The 27,016-nt window shown below is 44.5% G+C and overlaps 1 protein-coding gene across 1 annotated transcript in view; it reads right to left on the bottom strand.

The window, feature by feature from the left end:
• Positions 1-3,292: 3,292 nt before the first annotated feature.
• MAPKAPK2 (MAPK activated protein kinase 2) overlaps positions 3,293-27,016 on the bottom strand; it is a 36,583-nt gene continuing 12,859 nt past the window's right edge. The window contains exons 2-10 of the mRNA XM_033918551.1: positions 20,500-20,639; positions 16,537-16,601; positions 14,374-14,453; positions 12,859-12,985; positions 12,692-12,767; positions 11,713-11,837; positions 11,294-11,379; positions 8,090-8,170; positions 3,293-7,676 (exon numbers count right to left, since the gene is read on the bottom strand). Of these exons, the coding sequence (XP_033774442.1) occupies positions 7,536-7,676; positions 8,090-8,170; positions 11,294-11,379; positions 11,713-11,837; positions 12,692-12,767; positions 12,859-12,985; positions 14,374-14,453; positions 16,537-16,601; positions 20,500-20,639 (921 nt within the window). The 3' untranslated portion in view covers positions 3,293-7,535. The remainder of the gene's footprint in view (positions 7,677-8,089; positions 8,171-11,293; positions 11,380-11,712; positions 11,838-12,691; positions 12,768-12,858; positions 12,986-14,373; positions 14,454-16,536; positions 16,602-20,499; positions 20,640-27,016) is intronic.

The raw sequence follows: 27,016 nt of genomic DNA, 5'->3' as shown, positions 1-27,016 counted from the left end.
GAGTTTCTAGAATGTTTAGAATTTGTAATGATGAAACTCTGCGATTAATCTGTTAATAAAATAAAACATGTCCAGTGCTTTTGTTTGCTCTTCCATGTGTTTTTCATTGGGTCTAGGTTTATAATTACATCTGCTACTAATACTCTTTATTTTTATGTCACTCCTATGCAATTTGTTTTTATATAAGATTGTATGGTCTTAATATATTCTTTTTATATGTCACCATTCTCCAATAGTGTCCCCTTAGGCCCACCTCCTGCAGGTGGCTCAGAGGAACCGAGTACAAGACACTTTGAAGTAACTGTTAATCAAATGGAGATCTAGGCCTGAAGCCATGCAGAATTTTTCTCTTCCCAGCTACAGCACCTGCGTGGAGAGCTTTGCTCTTTTCATATAGCTTTCTGCTTCTCACCAGGCTTACTGACATCGTCAGGCACCAAGACTGCCTCTGTGAAAACGTGATAAAGAAAACCACCAGCTTGCATGTCGCCCTTTGGTTGTTTTGTAGTCTAGAAATGAGTCACTGGACCAGCACATACCAGAGGTGAAAACTTCAAAGAGGAACTAGCTATACTTGAGGCATTTGGTTATGCAACAAAGAGGCCCAACACAGCAGCACAATGAAAGAATCCAGACTGACAGGATGAAGCGGAGACCTCCTTTCTTCCCAAGTCTCATCCCAGCTGTGGCTAAAGGTGCCACATCGAAGCAGGAAAGTAGTATAAGAAAATCATATTTAAAAACAAACACACACACCCTTTATTCATTTTTCAGTCTAAAAACAGTGCATAAAGGAATGCATACAAGTAGTTTGAAAAACAGCACTTACATCTATCAATAAATTCATGAGAAAACCATTTTCACCCCCTCCCACCCCAATTCCAATGAATTCAATAAAACCTTACACCAGTACATACATGTAGTTAATAAACAAATCCTAATAGAAGATCCCTCTCCCTCCCTCCCACCCACCCCCCTTCCCTGGATGTACAAATCAAACCAGTAATAGGGGGGAAAACCCATTTAATTTAAATTAAAATTGGTCAATGAACCCCATGTCAGATTAAACAACTTATTACCCATTAGTTCAGAACTCATTTTCTCGTTTATAACACAAGCATAATAAATTCCACCAAAAAGTGAAATTTAATTGGTCAAAATTCTTCCAATTTTTAGTGACCGTTTGCATGGCTACCCCGGTCATTATACCAAGTAATCTGCTCTTATGTCTATCTATTGGAGGAGTAGGAGATAACGTCCCACAGATTACCGCTTCACACGACAGCGGAACCGCACTCTCCAGAATCAAATTAATATGTCTCCATACAAACTTCCAAAAATTGATTTATCAAAGGACAATAGAACAACAGATGATCCAGTGTCCCTGTCAAGATGATAGTGCCAGCATCTATTAGATTTTGAACTATCTAGCTTTTGTAATCTAACAGGGGTCCAAAAACCTCTATGCAACAACAACAACAAAAAAAAAAACCAACCATGTTTGTCTCATAGATGGAGGATGAGATGTACAACATCGGCAAGTCCAAATTCATATTTTTAAGTAGAAGGATCCACCCAAATTCAAACTGTAAGATTCCATATTAGTCAATATCACAAAAAAAATATAAATTTTCCCCCATCCCTGCAGGATCTCTCTGGCCCCATCCCATCCACATGAGCTCTGTCCATGTCTCTGCCCCATTCCTGCAAGCTCTGCTCTCATCTGGTTACTGTGCATGGGCAGACTAGATGGGTCATTTGGCCTTTATCTGCTGTCATGTTTCTATGTGACCCCACCAAGAGCGCTTTATCTGCACAAGCCTTGAACAGTTTAAAATCATAAACAACCTCTTTGGCACAGATAATAGTGCAAAACTACTTATCTCATGTTAACACCAACGATGGCCAGCGTTTCACAATTCCATGCTGCCTCAGGGTGTAACCGCTAGTCGATCCTCCTCGGTAACACAAACAAGCACTGGCGTGCCGATCCTTCGCCCGAGATAAGTAGTTTTGCACTATAATCTGGAACTTTTGGGTTTTTTCACTACGTTGCACATAGTCATTCTTAATGTGTTGAAAAGGAGGGTTTTTCCAGACAGTCCATGAGCTGCGGCTGGCGTACGCTGCATTTTCTGAGGCTTTTTCCTCCTTTTCACATTTGAATTAACTCGTGCACCTCACTTTTTGACTAAGTTCTTTGTGGAGTCGCATCCCACTTGAGTACTGTCTGGCCCATTACTAAAGAAATATTACACATTGAATGTTCCCGCTGTCCTTTCCATCTGTCCTGTGTTTTGGCTGCAGCTCTGTGTTCAAGTATACATTGATCTTTCTTTTAAAAATTCAAAGCATCCAATAACTCAGAATTTGTTTTTCTCCAAAAAGCATGCAACAGCCCGATTCTTCATCCAGGTGTACTTTGATTCGCTCACCTACTGTGACTGGAGACAGGTGGGTTCTTCTTGTTGGCCTGGAGGCAATTTGGGGACACAGCTAATTTGACTTTGCATAAATCTTTAAGCCTTGGTTATAACACGCCTAATCCTTATAGGGATATTCTAAAAGTAAGAATATTTTGTTCTCACACATTGGGAGTGAAGCAGCAGCATAAAACTGCCCCACTGTAATTTGAATTGTACTTTTTAGGAAGCAGAGCAAGAAACATTTACAAGGCATGGGAGGGCCCTCTTCTGGCCTGTATGTGGCATTGCAATACTCAAAACAGAAGTGCCCCTGCCAAGCAAACCAGTTCTTGAATCCCCTCCACTCTTAAACATCCTTACCTGGAGGGCTCAGGCAAATGGTTCAAACTTCAAGGCAGCTCTTGGCAATGACAGTGTGAAGTGGCCACATCCAAGGGCTCTAGCAGAAACATTCACAATCACTACTCCCATTCAGATTTCTATCAATCAATCACTAATGCGGTGGCCAGGGTGACTTACTAAACTCAGCCTATCAAACAGGACGCTGCTGGAGGGCAGTTCCATCAGATGGAGTTACCCACTTGTCTGCGTTATCAATCCTGCCTTCTACAGAAAATCCCTGTTCTGGCTTAGCAGACAGCCCTGTGATCAGCACAATGCATCATCCGAGAAACTCTCTCAATGGATTCTCTGGTTGGATTTGAGGCAGCGCCAAAGTTACAGAAAAATGCTGATTAATAGCAGATACCTTATAACATCTCCCTCCAAAAAAGTCATCCTTAAGGCATGCATGGCTCCTGCCCAACTCATCCACCCAAAGGCCATGCACCACCCATTAATAAAATGCAAAGAAAACACGACAAGCGTTTCCAGTAGTAAAACTGCTTTAGTAAAACAATTGATCATACAAAATTATGTTTTTACCACAGTTTGATTGGAAAATGCATTTTGGGCAGAACATGAGTTTTTAAGTTAGAACAATTGAATTCGATTTGGGTCAAGTTGAGCAGAAAACCTTAAATACAAGATCAGTAATACATTGCGATATTCAGACACCAGTGTTCCTTTGTTACCTGCTATGCTATATGGCTTATGATGGATTTATAGAGGCAGAGAACCGAACCATTGTACAACAGCTGTGGCCTTTTTGGTACATTGTCCCATAAGACAAGGCCCTTTAGAAGCTCAGTCCTAGATACAGTATCTCCCTCAGTAAAACAGCATCTAAAATTAAACACAGGCCTCTGACATTTCCAAGTTAAGAAGCATCTCGTACAGGTAACTCAAGAGGACTTAGCAGAGAAAGCAAGGGGAAAAAAATTTTCAGTCAGTCCTAGAGTCTTTTGTGCTCTCCCTTCCTATTTTCTCATCACATCTCACCTAACCCAAGGTAGCTTTTCCCACCACAGTCCTGCGAAGCTGCATCAGAACTTCCTGAACTGGCTTTACAATATTCATGAGCACAAAACATCAAGTTTCCAGTATATTCAAAACTTAGCACATAAGGAATATGCATGAGAAAAATTCTACACGGACTTCCCGAAAAACCCAACTGGCTACGATGTCCAGGACAGGTCTGGGGAACCTTTGTATAATTACTACCTCAAGAAACCTAAGCTTAAAAATTCAGCCCCAGCCTCCACATTCAAAATAATCTTTAAGGGCCTGTGATTTTTTTTAAAAATTGCCCTGTCTCCTTCAGCTTCAATTTCTTAGAACAGCACAAGAAGGAGATGGTCCAAAATTAGACCTGACCTCGACGCTTCCTCCTGCTCCTCTAGGCTTCTGGTTGAATTAGAGCCAGGGTTTGCATCCGGTGCCATAAGCCTACAAACTATGCAATGACTTCCTTCCCACCTCCCCCCCCAGAAGAACGGAGCTGGGACTCATACTCTAGCCCAGTGGTCTCAAACCCGTGGCCCGCCAAGTACTATTTTGAGGCCCTCGGTATGTTTATCATAATCACAAAAGTAAAATAAAAAACTGTTTCTTGATCATGTCTCTTTAGCTATAAATGACAATATTATTATTAAGACTTAGTCAAAAGGAAAGATTTATAAACTATAAAGAGTTTTTTTTACCTCATGCAAAATTGTCATTTCTTTAATAAGACATTAACTACTTTTTCCAAGTACCTGAAAAATCCAAAACGTGGCCCTACAAAGGATTTGAATTTGAGACCACTGCTCTAGCCCTACCAGGTTTACCCTAAATTTGGTTTTACCAGACAAAACCTCCCTCCTTCCCCAACATATCTCTCTGTTAAAAAGGCTGAAGGGAAGTTATTTCCCCCTTTCCTCTTCTCGTTTGACATGTCTAGTACGAGAGGTAAGAGCGCTTTCCTTGCTGGAATAACAAGTGAGCCCTACCAGCCTGAACTGAGCACAGTAATTAATCTCTGGTCTCTGCAATCCAGAAACAAGAATCTGGGAAGCAAACCGCTAGAGCGAAGCACAAAAAAAGGGGACACAACCTCTTTGGCAAATCAACACACATTTTGTCACACAGTGCATGAGAACAGCAGCCTTTTCATAGAGTCCAAAAGGAACTTTTTAATTGCTAAGAGATGGCTTTATGGTTGATCGCAAGAAGTAAAAAGTAAGAGACATTTACACAAACCAGAAAAAAAGAAAATACATTTCAGGACACTAACATTTACATTTTAAAACAGCTTTAAAATGGTTTTAAAACCAAGATAAGATTAACAGAGATCCACAGTGGACTTCAAGTGGTCATTAACTGCTCTAAAGGAAACCGTCTCAATTTAATTTAAAAAAAGATATGGGGGAGGGGGTGAATTTTCAGCCACTCGGGGATGAAACTAGCAGCACATCAGTGAAACCTGGTACAAGGGCTCAGAAATCCAACCCCCTGAAACCAATGGCCTGGACATGCCAGAGGGAGGGGCCCTGGCACAGATGCCTCACGATGGGATCCAAAATAAAGTCCTAAAATAATCCCACCCTTAGGAGGAAAAGCAGAAGAGACAACTGTGGAGGGTTCCAGAAGTTAAAAGGACAATGGCTGGGCCAGAAATTCATACACCGACAAGCTGAATGCACCCGGGAGCCACACAGGCAGCCTACCAGCCACCTTTGCAAGACACTAGCCCTGGAAGTCAGAAGAGGGGGATGTTAACCCTTAACAGGGAGATCACGGTGGAAGTTACACGCTAAAACATATGTGCAGTTCTTTGCGGTTTCTTTTATGCCTCAACATGGCAGTTACAGAGCCCAGAATGGAAAGGCGGAAAGGTACGAAAGCTGTCAAAGGCAACACCTGCCACAGTTAAGGCTGCTTCAAAGCTACCAACACAGCATATCACAGCCTTGTGGGAAGTAACCTGAGCAGAGGCGGAGAACTATCAATACTGCACAAAACCACCCGCGCTCCACAGGGTAAGCGTGAATACGAGTCACCTGAAGACTGGGAGAGGGCCCAGCCTGACAGGTTCATTTCTAAAGATCACCCCCCCCCCCCCTGAGCTCCGCTCAGCTTGAGAAAACACAAGACCCTGCACAGCAGTGCTGCAATATTAAAAGCACGTGCCCCGGATGCCCCCTTGTGGCCAACCCATGGAGAAGCCACGGGACGGAATGCGCAGGAAGCAGATCATTACAGCAGGTAGTGAATTCATCCCCAATAGAACATTTGCTTGGTTTGGCAGCTCAACAGTGGCTGACAAGACGCTGACGAGCGTGGAACGAGCCCTCAGACAAAACACACATCTACTGCTTTGGTAAAGCCCCTCTGCATTTGAGATAGTAAGTGTGAAAATAGTGCGGGTTTAATAGCACTGGCTTTAGTGAGGGTTAATACAGGCTTTAATAGGCACAATGCTGTCCACACCCCTTGGCTTCTGGCACACGCTTTTATTACTAATATCAGTGCCAGTCAACCAGGGAGGCCTGAACAAACTGTTCATCCGGTTCCCGGAAAGTACTCGGGATTGCCATTGGAGAAAAAAAAGGCACACATGTATGACGGAGGATGGAGAGGAGGGACGTGTGTCTTAGCTTGCAGCCGAGGGACAGAAATCTTTTTCTGGCTGCTTCAGACAGTTTAGGCACTAATACAGGGAAAAACTATTCAGCTGTTTGGTACTGGGCCACACCAAACAGTCCCACCAGTGTGTGGCCTGTGAGTTTCCACTACAGGCTAAAATGGGTAGCCCCCCAAAAATAAGATTAAATAAAAACCACCACACGTCACTTATGACTTCAGGAAAATGGGCAACTCTGGACAATTTATCCAGCCACCGGTCCTTAAAATACCCCGGGGTGCCCAATGCCCGGAGAAAACACTGTTTAATTATACAACATATAAATAGGACAGAGGGAGCAGAACCTCAGATAAACAGATGTTAACACTACATTGGCCTTGAATACATACAAAATTGACATAATACATGATTCCTCTCTCTGCTCCCTCGTCCCTGCATAGCATCTGTTGCACTGAAAACGTCCCCTCCAGCACAGTAATAAGACCTTAGCCAACTGTGTAGCTGATCCGACTCCTGACAGTTTGCCGTATTCAGGCCAGAGAGGAACGAGATGGGCGTTGGAGACCGCTTTATGAGAAATCGTCACTTGCACCAGCTGACTTGGACCCACTGCCACACCGCAGGCAGCGAGGAAGCCTTTGATGGACGCTGAGTGGGTGGACAAAGCGGGTTTTCATTAGGAACCTGAGCAGCAACAAAAAAAAGGTCTCATTCTTATAAAATGAACTATTTGGAGGACATTTTCAGATGGTAACAGTGTTTCGTTTTCACAGAGCAGCTTAAAAAAATATGTCTAATATATATATATATATATATATAAAAAGGTACAGTTTAAAAATCACAGCAGGCACACGCAGGGCCTGAGAAGCAGTTATTTCAGCTTTCAGTCCCATTCATTTGGGAGTCTGAACCAAAACTAAAACAGAATCCTCATTCCGTGAAGGCCACAGGCTCAGTTAGGAGCCTTGAAAGCAAGCCCACCAGAATGGGCTCAGCTCCAGGCCACGATGACCACAGTTTTTCCTCACAAATAAAATTCACTTCATGGTTATTGCTTCTGTAAAAATAGCAGGGCGGATTTGGTGAGTGAAGGGGTCCAGGAGAGTTCAGTGGTCAACGGCCTGGCTGGGAAGGGTCCCTTTCTTCCGTCTCTTCATGAGCAGCGGGTTTGACGAGTCTTCTATCTTTTTGATTTTGATTTGTTCATAGTCAACCCTCATGGTGGCCAAAGCACTGGTCATCTCCTCCTGAGAAGCGAGAGAGAAGAGCGAAGAGCCAGTTACAGCCAGACTGCAAAGGATCTCACAGACCAGGTCAACCTACCTAAGCCTAGGTTGTCATTTTCACTCCATACAAGCAAGAAACATGGCACTGGAATCAATGTTCTTGTTGCTTATAAACAGGAGAATAAGAGCTTCAGAGCTCCCTTGCACCAATCTCAGACTGCACATTAAGCCCAAACCCTAGATACTATCTATATTTATAATAAAGTGTCCAACATGGAACAGAAGCACCAGAAACTTCTAAGCTTTGTGTATCAAACTTAAGAGTAAACCTAGGATAAAATATACCAAAGTCTGTGTTTATACGATGACTCACTTGAAACTAAAAGCGGGCGAATCTCCCCAAAACCTAGAAAGTCAAGGAAAAAGCTAGTTACCTTCACATCTTCCCACAAGTCCTTCTCCTCTTTCAGCACCCGGCTGGTATGCAGTGGCGTCTGGGGAACCTGCGTGGACTGCTGCAGACAGACAAGAGAAAACAAAGAGGCCAGAAATGAATCATTATCTCACAAATTAGAAAACATCCCTCAGAAGCCGCACCGGAATTTCGAGGTCTCTGAAGCGACTTTACGCTGGAGCTCTGCTACGTTTCATCAGGATGAGGCATCGTCCCTTGCCTGGAACCTGTGCTCTTTGCAATGCTGCACACCACAAAACACTGCACTTGGTAACGTTAAAGCTAGTGACACAGGCCAGAAGATTAAGCTCGTTGTGCTGTAGAGGTACGAGCCCCTCGCCACAAACGGGTGCATTATAGAGATCGACATACAGAGCAGGAGAGTCACCTCCGCGAGTAAATCGCAAGCCAACAGTGGAGATGTCCAAAGAAAACAGGTGTGCTGATCTGTTCGACCGCTCTGCTTTATTCATTCAATGGACTCGACGTGTACATGTTTTGGCCCAACTGGCCTGCATCAGGAGTCTTGTGCTCGAAAAACTTTGCGACTGCTTCACAGGTGTCAAAGTCGGTCCTCGAGGGCCAGAATCCAGTCGGGTTTTCAGGATTTCCCCAATGAATCTGCATGAGATCTATTTGCATGCACTGCTTTCAATGCATATTCATTGGGGAAATCCTGAAAACCCGACTGGATTCCGGCCCTCGAGGAGGGACTTTGACACCCCTGGCTTAGAATGTTAGCCTCTCTCATTGTGCAAGAGTGCTTTATGAGCGCATACACTTTTTATCATGTCAAGTGGGCCAAGCCAGAGGTTTGAATCATCTCATCAGTGTTTCTGCTAAGCATGACTCCTGTTTGCAGGCCAGTTGGACTGAAACATGTACACGTCGAGTCACTGAATGAATAAAGCAGAGCAGTCGAAAGATCAGCACACCCGTTTTCTTTGCTTATAGAGTGACAACATAAGCCTGGTGCTTCACAATTTGCTACAATTAGAACTCTACAGAGTTGTGCCTGTTCTAAATAAAGGATTTTGGCATGCTTGGGCCCTTGCAATACAAGAGTCAGTTGATGCAAAATCATTTTGAAAGCCATAACATAAAAAAGGGACACAGCCAACCATCTTCTGAGATATTATCAAATCAGACATTATTGGTGGCAAAAATGATAGAAACGCACCTGCCAAGGCACCGATGATCACTACAACATACCAGTGGCAGCATTGCCTATGACCGAGGCCTGCCGTCCCAGCTGTCTCCAGGAGAAAGAGACTTACTTCACCGCCAGGTATTAACCCTTTCAGGACCAAGGGACATATTTGTCCCATAACTTTAAAATCCTATAAATTTTGATTGGGATAGTCTACAGTTCTAAATTTGATATGTACGGATTCCATATGATACTGCCTTTATGTAAACAAACTGGTTCCGACATTCATTCATTAGCGTCGTTGCCAGATTGACGAGAAGATTCACTTGCCACACTGTCCATAAGCCAGAAGTGTGATTTTTTAAATAAAAATAATGATATTTCACAAAAAAAATCAATTTTTTGGCATCTGCAAGCCCTTTTTACCATAAAAATGTCGTCAAAACCACAAAAATTGGCCTACGATCCTTATGGTCCTGAAAGGGTTAAGCTAAGCTCAGTGACCACTCCCACTGGGGTACAGACAGGCAGCACCTATTTTGTGTGATTTGAGGTCCCAATATTTGATTAGCACCTTTCCTTTTGCCAATACAGAATTCCATTTTTGTATATAATCCTATTTCTTTATAATAAAATCCTATGATCACTTTTTATTGGGTTAACGTGATGCTTGTTGAGTACTATGTGTGTACCGACTACTATTTTTTACTTCATATGTTATCAAATCATCATATGTATATATTACCATGATCTGCACAGTTAATTGGTAAGTTTGTTCATTTATATCATAATATTAATAAAATCTATTTAAAAAAAAAAAACATTCTTATTTTTATTTGTTTCATGCTTTAGGGCTCCTGTTATGAAGCCAAGGTAGAGGCTTCTACTGTGGGCCTGCAAGGTAAGTGCTCCAATGCGCCCAAGAACTCTATGAACATTGGAGCATTTCTCTTGCCGGCCCACGGTAAAATCTTCTACCGCTGCTTTGTGAAAGCCGGCATTAGTTTTGCAACATAAACATAAAGCAGCGAGAACTCAGGTGTCAGTATTATATTATTTCCAGAGTGCTAGCATATTATAGGATGCATGTTTCTGCCTACACGGACCAGTAGGGGGATTACATTTCTACCCCTACACTGCCCGTGGTAAGCAGACTATCAGAACATAGGGCAATTATGTTCCCTCTAAGTGGACTGTGCAAGTGAGAGAATGACACGGGGAAAAATCTGTCCCTGTCATCGGGCCACCGTCCCCATCTCCGCAGCATCCACCCTTCCCTCTCACCACCTCACTGTCCTTAGGCACCCCTCGCGCAGTCCATGCATCTCCCTCCCTCCCCTTTACCTTCTCGGCATGTTTTAAGGTTTCAGAATACTTGTTGAAAGCCGCCCGAGCCTCCGTGCATTGCTTGCATATTGCGAAACTTCTCCTCCGACGCAACCGAAAGTCAGCGGTAGAAGCTTCTGCCCACGCACGCAATGCACGGAGGCTCTGGCGGCTTTCAAAAAGTACTCTGAAACCTTAAAACGCACCGCAAAGGCAAGGGGGAGGGAGGGAGATAGATTCGTAGGGAGGGGGACGCGCGCGTTCCCTCCCTTAACTGTGGGAACAAGGCCATTCACCGCTCCACGGGGCAGTGGATGGCCTTGTCCCCGCAACTGCGGTGAACACCTTTCCCCCCCTCCACCGTTTTGGCGAGTTACCTGCAAATACTCACGGCTAGCCGCGGGTTACATCCACCGTGTCATTCTCTAAAAGTGATCACTCAGATTTTACATGGTCACTGACAAAAAAAAAAAAAAAATACCGACCTGACTTTCAAACACAATTAAACTAGGTTTGATTTTTTTTTTTGCACTATATACAGAAATGCATTGCTAACACTGGGATCAAAAATTGTTGATTTTTAGAAACTTGTTGCTCACATGAAAAAAAAAATTGCACACACCAGGCCACTTCTTAGGAGGGAATATTGATAAGGTGGTCTGGCAGTAAGTGAACTGAGGAAGGCTGCATGCTGAAGCCTCAGCTTACCATAATCCAAGGGTGATTCATGAACTCTGCGATGGTCATTCTCTGTGTGGGGTCCGTCTTCAGGAGGTTCCTGATCAACTGTTTCACTAAAAATGGAGAAGAAAGTCATTTGCAGCACAGCTTGGGTACAAAAATAGCAATCCTCCTCTATTCTAGCCCAGCTCTCTCCCCTATATTCACAGACATTTTAACAGTCACAAGAGAGTCGAGTGAGGAGGGTTTTGTTGAAGTACTGATCTCCTCTCTGTACTTGATATCCTGTTGCATATGATGCGTCAATATTTGACCTCTGAATCTTTTGTGTTTCTGTGTATTGCTCGCATTATTGTATGCATCAATAAAAATTGTTTGAACCTAACAAATCACCAAATATACCCCCGCCCAATCACACCCGGCAGTCCTTACTACACTCTCCATACCTTCTTCAGACATCTCTGACCACTCTGGATTGGGAAACTCGTACTGCCCCATGCGGATCCTTTTCTTCATCCCTGGAGATATAGCCAAGCCGTGATTGGAGTAGAAAGGAGGGTAGCCACAGAGCCTACACAGAGACCAGACTGTTTTAGATTCTAACATAGTTATCGGAGCATGTAATGACCTGTCAGCAGATAAAGACCATAAGGCCTATCCATGCCATCTATTTCTGCTATCCCTTCCCTTAGAGACAGACTTCGTGCTTGTTCACTTCCCCTCTATTTAATAAAGTAGTATATCCTTGGATTACTGCTAAATCTGCCCTCCCTCACATAGAAACATAATGGCAGATAAAGGCCAAATGGCCCATCCAGTCTGCCCACCCGCAGTAACCATTATCTTTTTCCCTCTCCGAGAGATCCCAAGTGCCTATCCCAGGCCCTCTTGAATTCAGACACAGTCTCTGTCTCCACCACCTCTTCCAGAAGACTGTTCCATGCATCTACCACCCTTTCTGTAAAAAAGTATGTCCTTAGATTACTCCGGTGCCCATCATCTCTTAACGTCATTCTGTGCCCTCTCATTCCAGAGCTTCCTTTCAAATGAAAGAGACTCGACTCATGCGCATTTACATTACGTAGATATTTAAACATCTATCAGATTTCCCCTCTCCCGCCTTTCCTCCAAAGTATACAGATTGAGATCTTTAAGTCTCTCCCCATACGCCTTATCACAAAGACCACACACCATTTTAGTAGCCTTTCTCTGGACTGACTTCATCCTTTTTATATCTTTTAGAAGGTGCGGCCTTCAGAATTGTACACAATAGTCTAAATGAGATCTCACTTTGTTCCAGAGTATTCTTTCAATTGAAACCCCCCCCCCCAAAAAAAAAAAAAAATAAACCCTCACTAGTGTTAACACATTTCAGAAAACAAAAAGATGAATTTTAGCTTAGATTGATAGTTCAGAAGTACTCACAAAATGTACATGATCACGCCCAGAGACCACATATCGCAGGACTTGTCGTATTTCTCTGGTCCAAGCACTTCTGGAGCTGAAACAAAAAGCAAAGTGAACGGGTTGATCAGTTTCTATCAAATCGATAAGTTCTGAGCAGGAGCAGCAACCACAATTAGGCAACTTACCCACATAGTAAGGTGTGTAACAGGGGGTGGCGAGGGAATTATGCGTTGTCGTCTCTTTAGCAAAGCCAAAGTCTGTGAGCTTAAGGACCGCATTGGGCCGTTTTGAGGTGTATAGAAGATTTTCTGGCTGTAACAAATAAAAACATTTCATATTTGTTAGTTTAAAAAAAAGGAAGCATTGAAAAGCGTGTGTGAGGTTTCAGCACTGGGACTGCCAGCGTGGCAGGACTATTTTTTTTTTTTTTTGGGGGGGGGGGGGAGAAGAAAGAGTGTAGCATAGCTTTCAGGATCAGGGTCTGCCATGGTCCTCCCTACTTGCTCACTCTTCTAACTTTGATCAACCAAGGGCCACAACCCAGTCTGGTTTCCATACATATTCATTGAACAAAAGAATAGCCTTCCTGGGTCAGACCAACGGTCCATCAAGCCCAGTAGCCCGTTCTCACTAGCACCTGGCCAAAACCTAAAGAGTAGTAACATTCCATGCTACCGATCTAGGACAAGCAGTGGCTTCCCCCATAACAGACTATGGACTTTTCCTAGTACCAAACCAGTACTTGCAAATTTACTTCCATGCATATTCATTGAGGAAATCTTGAGGACCCCCACTGGTTTCCCCTCCTTTATGTTAAAGGCTATGGGATCTCGCAGACCTGAAAGAACCCCCTCTCCCCCCCAGCACTGTCTTTACTTTTGTGAAAGGAACAGGTAGAGGATGGCATCAGAAGGAAAGAAATGCTGAAGACCTGAGGATGGCAGGTGGCTTGCCGAGGGTAAACCCCTCTGGGATGGTCCTGAGCATCATTATTCTTAACAATTCAGAGCCTTCAAGCACCAGAGACTACTTGGCCAGACGGTCCTCCATAGCTTATGCGTCTTGTCATTTCTGTTACTCCAGACTAACCTGGATGAACCTTTAGGGATGTTGAGAATACTTAGAAACATTTCCAAGTTAGACTCAGCAGCAGCAAACCAACCTGCAGGGCAACACAGCCTACTGTGCCAGCTAATCCCAAATCCTGCAAGCCCTCAGATCTCATCGACAGACGCCCTTTTAAAGATTTATATCGCTGAACAGCAAGTCTGCTTTCTCATCCTGCAATCTTGCTATCGGAGCCTCCTAATCTAATCTAATCTTTGGTTTATAGACCTGGTCATCTCCCAGTGGAGCTCGACTCGGTTCACATGTAATTAAAAGACTAGAGTACATAGCAGAAAACACAGGAGAAGGAAGAACTAATTAAAAACTAAAGTACATAAGAAAAGCATAAGAAAAATAACTACAATATTATCATTTCGTTGAGGCTGTAGTTAAACCATTTAAAAATTGCGAGAACAAAGTTTTCAGGAATTTACGACATAATTGCAGCTGGCCTAAAAGCCTAATGGAGTCGGGAAGTTCATTCCAGATCTCTACAAACTTAAAAAGAAAAGATCGACTGAGCTTCCCAGCAGATTTAATTCCCTCACTGGTCTACCTGGAGCCTCTGCAGCTAGAGCAAAGGGTCATAATACCTTAACATCTCTATGTGCGATGTTGATGGAGTGTAAATACAGAATTGCTTCTCCAATACTCTTCATGATGTCCGAAGCTTCTGCAGTAAAAAAAAATATATATATCACTAAATAGTGCCAGCAATTTTTCCAAATTCAGCATTTTCCTCCTGCTCTTTGTAGTTTCCTACAGAGTCAGATCCAATGCCAAGATCCCAGGGCTCCTGCCAGACACCTCAAAATGTTGACCATGACCCCCCCTCTGGGGGCTGTGAAGACTGCACTCTCTCAACATTTTCAAGTTTCTGGCAGGAGCCCTGGGATCTTGGCATTAGATCCAATTCTGTTCGTGTCCCTATCCCGCAACTATGTACCAGAATCATCCGGCCAACCTCCTTCCTGCCTTTTAACGGCTCCTACAAGCTGCCCACAGCTGACCCGGAAGTCTTCCTCCTGACAGCTTCTTTGTGAAGCAGCAAGTGCAGCTGGAAGGCAGGAAGAAAAAGGCCTACTTGGACACCTTACAGTAAGGTAACAAACCCTTAGGAGCCCCAGAGGTGTTTCCATCCCCGCGGGATCCCCGCAGATTCTGCGGGATTCCCATCGGCTCCATTCTCATGGAAATCTCTACTGCTGAAACACGGTTTAGTGCCAGTGTCCAAGCCGAGCGTGGATCCCAAAAATTCTGTAATACTGCACATACCTTTAGGGAAACCCCTGACCCGCCCATGCTCCTACCATGGCCACACTCCATAAGTTCCACATTAAGACCTGCACGCACATTTTTATAAAAGTGCACTTAGGCCAGATGCGCACAGAAATCCAAAATGTCACCACCAGTGATTATCACCCAATCATTGGAGTGTGCCACTCAGAAAGTGGCATAGTGAAGGGGTGGGGGGAATTTTGGAAGGGGTGTAGGCACCTGTCCTCCTCAAATCTTCTCCTCCCTGCTCCTCAGCTCTCCTCCCGATGCCACTTCTTGGTCCCGCCAAGACTGTGCCCATGGAGGTCCGCCCGCCACCTCACTATGTCACTGCCCAAGTTGCATGCGCTAATCTGCTCCAATCATCATTGGTGTCGGCAACGTTTCGGATTTGTGTGCAGAGGCACCACTGCCCCGGGCACTTCCTTCCCTCGCTATACCGCTGAACTCAGATGACGTAACTTTAAAGAATCTGACAGTAGGATTACACGCACATATTTCCATCACTTTCCAGGGCAAGGAGAAACCATGCACAATGCTGGGGCTGGTTCTTGGTGCTATCTTATAAAAGATGGCTAGGCTTATTTTTATTAGTATTTATATACCTCTTATAGCCTAACTCAGGGGTGTCCAACCTTTTGGCTTCCCTGGGCCGCATTGGCCGAAAAAAATGTTTCTAGGGCTGCAAAAACGCGCAAATGCTGCAGCAAGACAGAAGAGGGAGCCGGCAAGACAGTAAACACCCGGGGGCAGCAGAGGAAAACACTGCATCGCCCTCGACCGAGGCCGCACAAAATACTTCACTGGGCCGCAGGTTGGACACCCCTGGCCTAACTGGTTCACATTCAGGTACTCAAGCATTTTCCCCTCTCTGTCCCAGTGGGCTCACACTATCTAATGTACCTGGGGCAATGGGGGATTAAGTGACTTGTAACTATATTATACAGGTCTTACTAGGAGAGCAAGTTATCAATAATCCCCCCCCCAAAAAAAAACCCAACAAATAAACCTCTCCAAAATTACCTTATTTATAAGCAATATGTGACAATAACAGTTCAAATGGAGACTGCTACAGTCTATATTTGAAATGTTATTTTCACAAATTGCTTATAAATAAGGTGATTTTGGAGAGGTTTTTTTTTTTATTATGTTACTTGCCCAGGGTCACAAGGAGCAGCATGGGATTTGAACCCACCTCAGAGTGCTGAGCCTGTAGTTGTAACCACTGTGCCATCTTTCTGGACTTCCCACATAAATGACCAGTTTAAGATCAGGACCTTCACAAAAGGATGCCAGTACACCAGGTCCAAAAACAACAATGGATTACATTAAAAAAAAATTTTTTTTAAAGTGTGCCACATTATACGTGGCAGATTGTAAACTTTAGTCTATGGGACAGAAAAAAGGGTTGGAGATGTATGTTTTGGCAAAGGGATCCACAATCTGTGAGGGATAAAGCCATGGGAACAGTACCTTACCTCGTTCTGTGAACGCCTGGTCCGCTCTGTCCTGAATCCTGCTGAAGAGCTCACCCCCATCCAAACTGAAAGAGGAAAGTGAATGTTTAGAAGCTGGGTTTCGTCAGAGAATTCAGATAGGCAAATGTTCTCTAGCATAGGATCATCATCTGTGTACTCAGGATTAGAGAATGACACGGTAGTTGTTATCCACGGCTAGCCGCGAGTAGCCGCAGGTAACCCACCGAAACGGGGAAAGAAAAATAGTAGTCGCTGCGGGGACAGTCTTGTCTCCGCAGTGAGGCATCAAGGATCGTGCGGTCCAGCAGCCCCCAACCGCCTGATCGCAGCGTTTAGCTAGCTCCCTCCCTCCACCTCACCTTATATGCTGTTTGCCGGCTTTCTTTTTCCCGAACCGCATGCATTGAAAAAGACGCGCAGCTGCGCAAGTTGATCAATCTTCTCTGACGCAACCGGAAAGAGGAAGTTGCAGGAGAGGAGAAGACTGATCGTCTTTTCAGCTGTGCGTCTTTTTCAATGTGTGCGGTTCGGGAAAAAGAAAGCCGGAAAACAGCATATAAGGTGAGGTGGAGGGAGGGAGCTGGCTAAACGCTGCGATCAGGCGGGTGGGGGCTGCTGGACCGCGCGATCCTTGATGCCTCACTGCGGAGACAAGACTGTCCCCGCAGCGACTACTATTTTTCTTTCCCCGTTTCGGTGGCTTTTTGAACGCGTGTGACTCGGGAAAAAGAAAGCCGGCAAACTCGGCATACGAGGTGGAGGGAGGGAGCTGGCTAAACGCCGAGATCGGGCGGGTGGGGCTGCTGGACCGCGCGATCGCGTGTGTTCCCAGCTCACACTAGGAAGGAGGAAGTGAAAGGGAAAAAGATTCTGGGCCAAGGGGATGAAGAGGGAAAGAAAGAAACTCACAGTAGGAAAGAAAGGGGGGAGAACAGGCAGGTGAGCCAAATGCTGGAAGTGGGGGGGGGAAGATAGAGGGAGAGAAGCTAGATGGGATTGAAAAGAAGAGAAACACTGGTATGGAAGAGGAAGACAGGGGAAATCTGGGCACAGGAAGGTAACAGAAAGAGGGGAAATTATATGCATGGGGCATAGGGACAGAGACATAAAGGGGACATGCCATGGGGATGGTATATGGACACAAGGGGGGGACAATGCCAGATACATAGGGAAGATATTAGAAATGGGGAAAATAGGAACACAGAAGCGAGATGGTTTGTGGGGATGGGACAGGGACCGAACTCGCAGGCACCAGCTGCTTGCACAAATTACATTGTAACGTGCCACGAAAATAAGAGGGAGGGAGGTAGATAGATAAGCCACGTGAGAGGAGCTGAAGGGTGGTAGAAAGGAACAGATGGTGAAGGAGGGAGGGAAGGGTGGTGGTAGAAAAAAATAGAACAGACATTGAAAGAGGGTAGAGAGGAACAGACCTGAAGGGAAATGTGGAAGAGAGAGTGGGGAGAAGACGCTGGAAGGGAAGAAGACAGATGCCAGACTATGGGGGAGCGGAGGGAAGAAGATGGGTGCTAGACCAATTGGGGGGGGGGGGTGAAGGGAGAGGCACACTAACAGCAAATGGAAGATGCAGAGAGAAGACACACAGTGGATGGAAGGAATTGAATGAGAAGATGTGGAAAGCAGAAACCAGACAACAAAGGTAGAAAAAAAAAATTATATTTATTTATTTATTTTTTGCTTTAGGATAAAGTAGTATATTAGTTGTGTTGATAAAAATTTATAAACAAAGCCCTACCAGCTGAACATCTCTTTCTCTAGTTCAGCAGCAGGAACTTTGATTTATAAGAAAGGAATAAGCTAAATATTACAGTATTAAGGCTTATATGGATGCTGCGGGGACGGTGATGGGGCGGAGAATGGGATGGCAGTGACGGTAACGGGGGTGGCGGTGAAGGGGACGGTGGGCCGGGGACGGGGCGGTGACAGATTTTTTCCCCGTGTCATTCTCTACTCAAGATCTCCCAAATGTCTTCATTTCGACACGCTCGCAGAAGTTTATGAACAAGAGTGGGCTGAAGTGAAGCAATTTAAAAAGAGGGGATGTTGAATGTTCTCAACCCTATCAACCAACTTTGTACACTGAGCGTTATTTTGCCCTTGTAGCTGAAAAGTGTGTTCTTAGTTCATTAAGAGCCAACTTGCAGAAATGAAATTCTGTCTTGACATTGTTTCAGATCATTGATTGAACCATGTCCACGTCATTCTCTTCTTGGTCGGGCTGAGGAAAACACCCTCGCAGTGTGGGGAGTTTCAGTCTCTGCTAACCAGAGCTGAGACTGTGATGTCATAATGCCATGGTGACATCACTGATGAGGTTGGCTCTTATTGGTGGAATGAGGCTGGATTGTCCTATACTTGGCTCACTTATTACATATGGAGGGGGTGCTGAAAAGTTCTCAGTCCAACCAACCAACTTTGTACATGGGACAAATTTTTCCATCACCGCAGGAGCTCAATTTCCCCTTTGTCGCTGTCCCTGTCCCATTCCTGTAAGCTCTGCCTTAACCACACAAGCCTCAAACACTTATGATTTTAAGTTACTCCTCCACCCTATACGATTTCATCACTTCCTTCCTGGTAATATAAACCCTATCCTTTTTAAAAAGAACTAATTTGGCAAGATGATCCTTCTCCAGCCATTTAGATCTCTCGGGGCCTTCACTCCATGGTGGAAATCTACTTAAACAGGGTTGTTAACAGTTGCCCCTGGAAAGATGGAGTGATCCCAGCTATCGCTATCTGTAGGAGGAAACTGATAAGGGATGGTGGGGGACTTGCAGTAATGGCGAGGAAAAGGGGATGTGAACAGGGTATGGGGACCTGTAAAGCAATATGATATGCATGGCGGAGAGAGCTGCGAGATGGGGTAAAAGGTAGGATGGTAGTTGAGTAAGACAAACTCATGCAGACATGTCAGAAAGGAGTTGGAGGGAGGAATGGATCTAAATAAACCCCAATACAATAAATAGCTAGCTCACTCCCAGATAAACAAAAAAACAAATAGACAGAAGATGCTTTGCCCCTCGCACAGACTTTTGCTATTCCGCCCCTAGGGAGAAAGGTACAGAGTACTATGTAGGTTGGCTGAGTGTTGTCATTTGAGTCTGGATTCAGGTTTGTGGTTTTAAGGGCAGCAGAGAAGGTGGGGTTTTCAAATGGATTATACGTTGTTTTGCAGTTTCTGATTAAATTACTGCTTAGATTAAATGGAAACAAAACTGGAGATCTTATTTTTTTAAGAGAATAAGTTATACGTGCCCTTGCCACACTTAGATGTGCTCAGTTACACACCTCTAAGGCTGGTACAACTGCGACTGTCCAAGATGTGCTAATGTGTATTCTACAATGGATCTGCACATCCAGATGCCGTTATACATACCCCGCGTAGAATCAGGACACCTACATGGAGGGGCCCACTTATAGAACTGCCACTTTAAGAGACCCCCGATTATTATAAACGGAGCGGGTGCATGTGTGTAGCTAGGAGTGTAAGTGTCTGAATACAGTTTAAAACTCCTCTTGCTGACCTACAAGTGCATTTGCTCTGAAGCCCTCCACCCCTCTCCCCCTATGCTCTCTACTTGTCAGGCAACCCTTATCATCTGTACTTTTCTCTTCCACTCCGTCCCTTCTTTCTTGCGGTGCTGTACGCCTGGAACTGGTTGCCTGAATCAATGCATCGTGCTCCGTCCCTGGCAGGGTTCAAATCCAAGCTAAAGGCCCACTTTTTGGAAACTGCTTTCAACTCTTCAACTTCCCTTCACTGCTGTCAAGATACCTAGACCCACTATAACCTCCCCAACCCTGAAATGTCCTGTCTAAATTAGGTTGTAAGCTCTTCTGAGCAGGGACTGTCTATTGTAAGTTAAAATGTACAGCGCTGCGTACACCTTTCAGTGCTATAGAAATAATAAATAGTAGTAACTAACGACGCTCACTCACCATTCCATGACGATAAGGAGACATTTTCGACCCTGATACAAGTTTTCATACACATCTATAATCTTGACAATGTGCGGGCAGTGAGATGCTCTCCAGTGCAGTTCAACTTCTCTACGCGCTTTGGGACAGTCCTGCAGCATCTAAGAGTAATAGAAACATAGCACTTAAGAAGAGAAAAGGCTTTGTACATTTGTCAATACACCCAATCTGATGGTCATATATTGCAGTGTCTATCCATGCAACAGTCCTCCGGTGCACTGACTAGAGCATGTGTTTCTATGGAGACTACTCTCCAGGGTTTGTGCATATTTTAGCATATGATTTGCTTATTATATTGGCCTTCTCTTATGTGATGCTAAACTGCAAAGTTTTAAGACACAGCTCATGGACTCGTGCACTAAATCAAGTGCACATTTCTGGGCTGAGAATGTCATTAAGCCCCTGTGCAGAAAGACATAGCAGTGGCCTGCAGTGCCACCTAGTGCCTGGATTTGAGACAGTGGCAAAAAGGCCCAATGGCCAGAACTAGGAAAAAAAAGTCTACTGGGTCCTAGACGAACATGTGTTTGCAAGCCCCCGCCTCCCCTCCCCACCACATGGTCTCATTTCTTCTTCCCTCATCCTCTCCCAGTGTCATTCAATTTTCCCTGATCTCCCCCACCCCCGTCTTCATTTCTAACCTAAAAACTTCCCTCCTGAACTTGGCCGAGAACTAGGGAAGCCAAGCAAGTCATTTTCACTTTCTATTACCTCTAGCACAAACTAAATGTTTGTAAGGGTGGATGGCTCCGAGGAGCCAAGATTTATACATAATGTACCTGATACACTACGTACGTATGGAAGAGACGCCCTTCATAAATAAAAAGTGGCTGCAGAAAATTTAGATGTGGCCTTCTTTGCTCTTGTGAAAGGATATAGCAGGGGTGTCAAAGTCCTTCCTCGAGGGCTGCAATCCAGTCGGGTTTTCAGGATTTCCCCAATGAATATGCATGAGATCTATTTGCATGCACTGCTTTCATTGTATGCTAATAGATCTCATGCATATTCACTGGGGAAATCCTGAAAACCCGACTGGATTGCGGCCCTTGAGGAGGGACTTTGACATCCTGGGATATAGTGAGAGTGAGGGCAGAGTTAGAGCATTTGTACCAGTGGACCTCTGCATTTCAGCTCAGAGGGAAGCTCCATTTAAAGCAGGGATCTCAAAGTCCCTCCTTGAGGGCCACAATCCAGTCAGGTTTTCAGGATTTCCCCAATGAATATGCATTGAAAGCAGTGCATGCACATAGATCTCATGCATATTCATTAGGGAAATCCTGAAAACCCAACTGGATTGCAGCCCTCAAGGAGGGACTTTGAGACCCCTGATTTAAAGAGACTTTCAAACCCCTGATTTAAAGAGACTGTCAAACACCATGTCCTCTCACTTTGAGAGACACATACACCACCACATTTCAGTCACACACCGTCTCCTGCTGTTCGTGTGCTCAGTCACTTGGTGCTCATCAATCAGCAATATCCACTGCCATAGGAAATACTTGACCTACAGCAGACCCTCTCACTTCTCCCTCTTTCCATCCCCTATTAACACTTCCAAATGTAGTACAGTGGCTCCAGATTCAAGCACAAGGTTTACTTCCCATTATAGCTCCTTATGACCGTGGTCAAGTCACTTCTCCAATGCCCCAGGTACAAGTATATATGCTTCGATTGTAATTGCAGAAAAGTGGTATCGGAGAAAATATCTACAAGGTTTGACAACTAAACCTTAAGCTTATATACTGCATTTCCTCTATAAATATAGAGCTACATACCACATTGCTGAATAACACTACATAAAAAGAACTCCCCTTGGGAAGCTTGCCACCCCACCCGAATACTGCAACTCCCTCTACTACGGTGACACAGAGAAAGAATGAACGTGCCTGCAGATGCTCCTTAACTTGAGAGGGCAAGCCTCCTATTATACAAACCACACTGGCTCCCTATGAAAAAAAATAAAGAATCTACTATAAGCTAGCCTGCATGATTGACAAGTCCATTTTCGGAGAAAACTCCAGCAGACTAGTGACCAGCATTCCAGTCTCACACACCTTCCTTAACTCAAGGACTATGCAGCAATTTAAGATCCCATTTCCATCCTCTCAAGGAGTACATTGGAAGAGGATGTTTAACTCCAACTTCGAGTTCCTAGGGTTTTTCAGCCCACCCTCAATGACTTCCCACACATTACCTGTTCAAGAAAAGGATTAAAGACTTTCCTCTATCCCCAGTAGACCCAACTCCTCCCAGCCTTCTTCCACACACTGACATCCTCAAAACCAGGGCTATGGAGTCAGAGACAATTTTGGTACCTGGAGTCAGAGTCATGGGTACCAGAAACTGAGGAGTCTGAGCAGTGGTGTACCTAGCATATGTGACACCCGGGGCCCATCATTTTTTGGCACCCCACACACCCACACCCCCGCCATCTGTATGAAAAACATGATTTTTAGTAACAAGCCACACGTCACACATGAGTACCTAGGAAAAGGCAGCATCTTACATACTGCAGTGAACAGTACAACATCAATACACCCATTGTAAAACTAAACAAGCCAGACTAGTACAGATCAATCCTACACTGTCAATCCTAACAGAAAACCATGTCTTTCGAACACACAGAAAACACCTTCGCCTAATATGAAATATGTAATCACAAACTAACCCCTCCCCTTTTTACAAAACTAGTGTGGATTTTAGCCACGGTGGTAACAGCTCTGACGCTCATAGAATTCCGAGCATCAGAGCTGCTACCACCACGGCTGGCGCTAAAAAACGCTCCACAGTTTGTAAAAGGGGGGGGTATAAAATAGAAATACATAGACAAAGGTTAAATTGAATCAGCAAGAAGCTGGACTCTGCATACAATGCAACACCACAGAAACAGTGACACATGTCCCCTAAAGCAATAAATAAATAGAAAATTTTTGTTCTACCTTTGTCTTCTCTGGTTTCTGCTTTCCTCATCTTCTTGTTACTCTCTTCCTTCCGTCAACTGTCTCCCTATATGGCATCTTCTCTCCTTCTATGCCCCTTCCAGAAACTGTATGCCTCCCCCCCCTTCCATCTCTCCTTTCACCCTCATTGGTCTGGCATCTCTCTCCTCTCCTTCCCTCTCCCACACCTCTCTACTGCAATCCCTTTCTTCCCTCATTTTCCTTTTCAATTTATTTTCTGCATCCATCTAGATTACGTTCTTATTACCCTCTCATCAATTTCCTTTTTTACTGTCTACCTACAGCTCGCCACCTCTTTCCCTCACCCCCTCCAGTATTTCCCTAACTCAATCCTTTTCCCCATCATCTGCCCTCTTCTCTCTCCCCACTTCCATCATCTGCCCCCTTCTCTCAATCTCTCCATCCACCACAGGCCCATCTTTCTCCCTTCCTCACCTTTCCGATTTTGGCAACAAGATCTGCAAACCCCCCCCTCCCCCCGCGATGACACGTAAGATCCGCAACGGGCCTCCTTCTATCCCTGGCATCAACAGAATTTCAGATCGGCAATGTGGTGCTCAGTCAAAAGCGGAATCAGGAAGCTGAGTCAGAGAGAAGCTTTGACGTGAGCACTAGAGAATGCCATGGGGAAAAAATCTGTCCCCGTCACTGCACCGTCCCCTTCATCGTCCCGTCCCCGCCATCCCATTCACCGTCCCCGCAGCATCCATACAAGCCTCAGTACTGCAATATTTAGCTTATTCCTTCCTTATAAATCAAAGTTCTGGCTGCTGAACTGGAGAAAGATGTTCAGCTGGCAGGGCTTTGTTTATAAATTTTTATCAAACACAACTAATATACTACTTTATCCTGAAGCAAAAATAAATAAATAAATAGAATTTTTTTTCTACCTTTGTTGTCTGGTTTCTGCTTTCCTCATGTTCATTCAATTCCTTCCATCCACTATCTCTCTTCTCTCTGCGTCTTCCATTTGCTCTATTACTGTGCCTCTCCCTTTCTCCCCCCCCTTCCAAATTGGTCTGGCACCCATCTTCTTCCCTCCGCTCCCCCTATAGTCTGGCATCTGTCTTCTTCCCTGCCAGCGTCTTCTCCCCACTCTCTCTTCCCCATTTCCCTTCAGCGTCTTCTCTCCACTCTATCTTCCCAATGTCCTTTCAGCGTCCTTCTCCCCCCCTCCGTCTTCCCCATGTCGTGTCAGCGTCCTTCTCCCCCCGTCTTTCCAATATGCTTTCAGCGCCCTCCTCCCCTCTGTCTTCCCCGTGTGCTTTCAGCGTCCTTCTCCCTCCTCTGTCTTCCCCATGTGCTTTCAGCGTCCTTCTCCCTCCTCTGTTTTACCCATTTCCCTTAAGCGTCTTTTCCTCTCCATTCCACCTTTCCTCTCTTTCTCCCGCCCCCCCTCCCCCCGCATCTTTCCTCCCTTTCTCCCCCCCTCCCCCCCACCCGACCGACAACAGGCCCGGTCCGACAAACCTCCCTGCCCTGTGGCCGCAAGTCTAAATTACCTCAACTCCTCAATTTCACTGCGCCACACTCTCCCCTAACCAGAGCTCTTGCCGTATTACCCTTGTAACTTTTTTTTTTTTATATATACGTTACTGAGGAATATGTAGGTCTTGCTTTTGTGTGTTGATATTAATTTGAAGAATGACTTGTACTGTTTTTGTTTTTGATTTATGCATGTTCATTTGGAAACTACTGTGACTCCAGGCGGTATAAAGTTTTTTTAAAATAAATAATGAGTGGCCATTACTTTTTGCATAAGAAGTGGAGGTTTTTTAGATTTACTTTAAATTTTAATGATGATTTGTGTGTGTCATATGTATGAGACAATCAAATCTCCATAAAGTACAATATATTCATGCAAAGTTGTGTTTGTGTGAATATTTCTGGGGAAGGGGGTCCATAGCTTTCAATCAAATTCTTAAAAGGGTGCGTGACCCAAAAAAAGGTTAAGAATCACCAACTTAAGCTGTTCTCTCCACATTACATCCATCCATCTTCGGGAAAAATCAAATCTCTCATACGTTTAGTTTGGTGAACAATTGCTTCTCCATAATTCACACTGAAGAGCTGGAAAACCCTCCCTAGAATTAAAAGCTGATCACTAGCAATGACAAAGGAGGAAGAGGTAACAGTTGAGGAAGAAAGGGGTGGAAAAGCATAACCTGGAATTAGTCAAGGTGGTTTTTTTTTTTTTTTGTAATTTCAAAATCAAAATTTCCCAGCTCAAGACCCCCTGAATGAACAGGCTGACTCATATCCTTCTGCTTCCTGTTTCTCCATAAAATACACAGAAATAAGAAATACCCACATGTACATCGTAACTTTGCTTTTTCTTCCTCCAGAACAGCATTTAAGACTCTAGGCTGTGTCACCATTTATGCAGGAAAGATCCTAGCCCAGAGAGATTAATCAAATTTTCTGATTGTCCACAAAACATGCCACAAAAATCAATTTGGTGTCATATTTCCTTGAATTATTTAATATAATAAAGAATGAATACTACCAATGGCAGTGTTATAGCCGTTACACTGGTTGCCAGTGAACTGCTGAGTATCGTGAAAACTGCTATCCTAATCTATAAAATCCTAGAAACATAGAACATGACGGCAGAAAAGGGCCACGGCCCATCTAGTCTGCCCACACTAATGGCCCACCCCCTAACTACCTCCATGAAGAAATCCCACATGCCAATCCCACCTTTTCTTAAAATCTGGCACACTGCTGGCCTCAATTACCTGTTGTGGAAGATTATTCCAGCGGTCAACCACCCTTTCGGTGAAGAAATATTTTCTGGTGTCACCATGAAATTTCCCACTCCTGATTTTCAACAGATGCCCTCTTGTTGCCATGGGTCCTTAAAGGAAAAAGAGATCCTCTTCCACCTCGATATGGCCCGTGACATATTTGAACGTCTCGATCATGTCTCCCCTCTCTCTGCATTCCTCGAGTGAGTACAGCTGAAACTTACCCAGTTGTTCCTCATACGAGAGATCCTTGAGTCCTGAGACCATCCTGGTGGCCATTTACTGAACCGACTCAACTCCTAAGAACATAACAGCCATACTAAGTCAGACTCAACGGTCCATCTAGCCCAGTATCCCGATTCCACAATGGCTAATCCAAGTCACAAGTATTTGGCAGAAACCCAAATAGTTGCAAGATTCCATGCTACCGATATCAGGGCTTCCCCCATGTCTATCTCAGTAGCATACTATAGACTTTTCCTCCAGGAGCCTACCCAAACCTTTTTTGAACATAGCTACGCAAACTGCTGTTACCACATCCACTGGCAGAGTTCCAAAGCTTAACTATTCTTAGAGTAAAGAAATATTTCCTCCTATTGTTTTTTTTATAAAAAGAAGATTAGGTTCTTACCTTGATAATATCGTTTCCAGTAGATTATGCTGAACCAAGGGTCTTGCTCCCGCGAGCCCATTGCAGGAGATACTAAGCGCTGTTTTCAGTACCTCCTCCTTCTTCAAAGGAGGAGTCCTCTTGAGCAGCTACATTCACCC

This window comes from Geotrypetes seraphini, chromosome 13 (assembly GCF_902459505.1).
Source record: "Geotrypetes seraphini chromosome 13, aGeoSer1.1, whole genome shotgun sequence".
In the NCBI taxonomy this organism is placed as follows: domain Eukaryota; kingdom Metazoa; phylum Chordata; class Amphibia; order Gymnophiona; family Dermophiidae; genus Geotrypetes; species Geotrypetes seraphini.
This window is presented reverse-complemented; position numbering and strand designations above follow the sequence as displayed.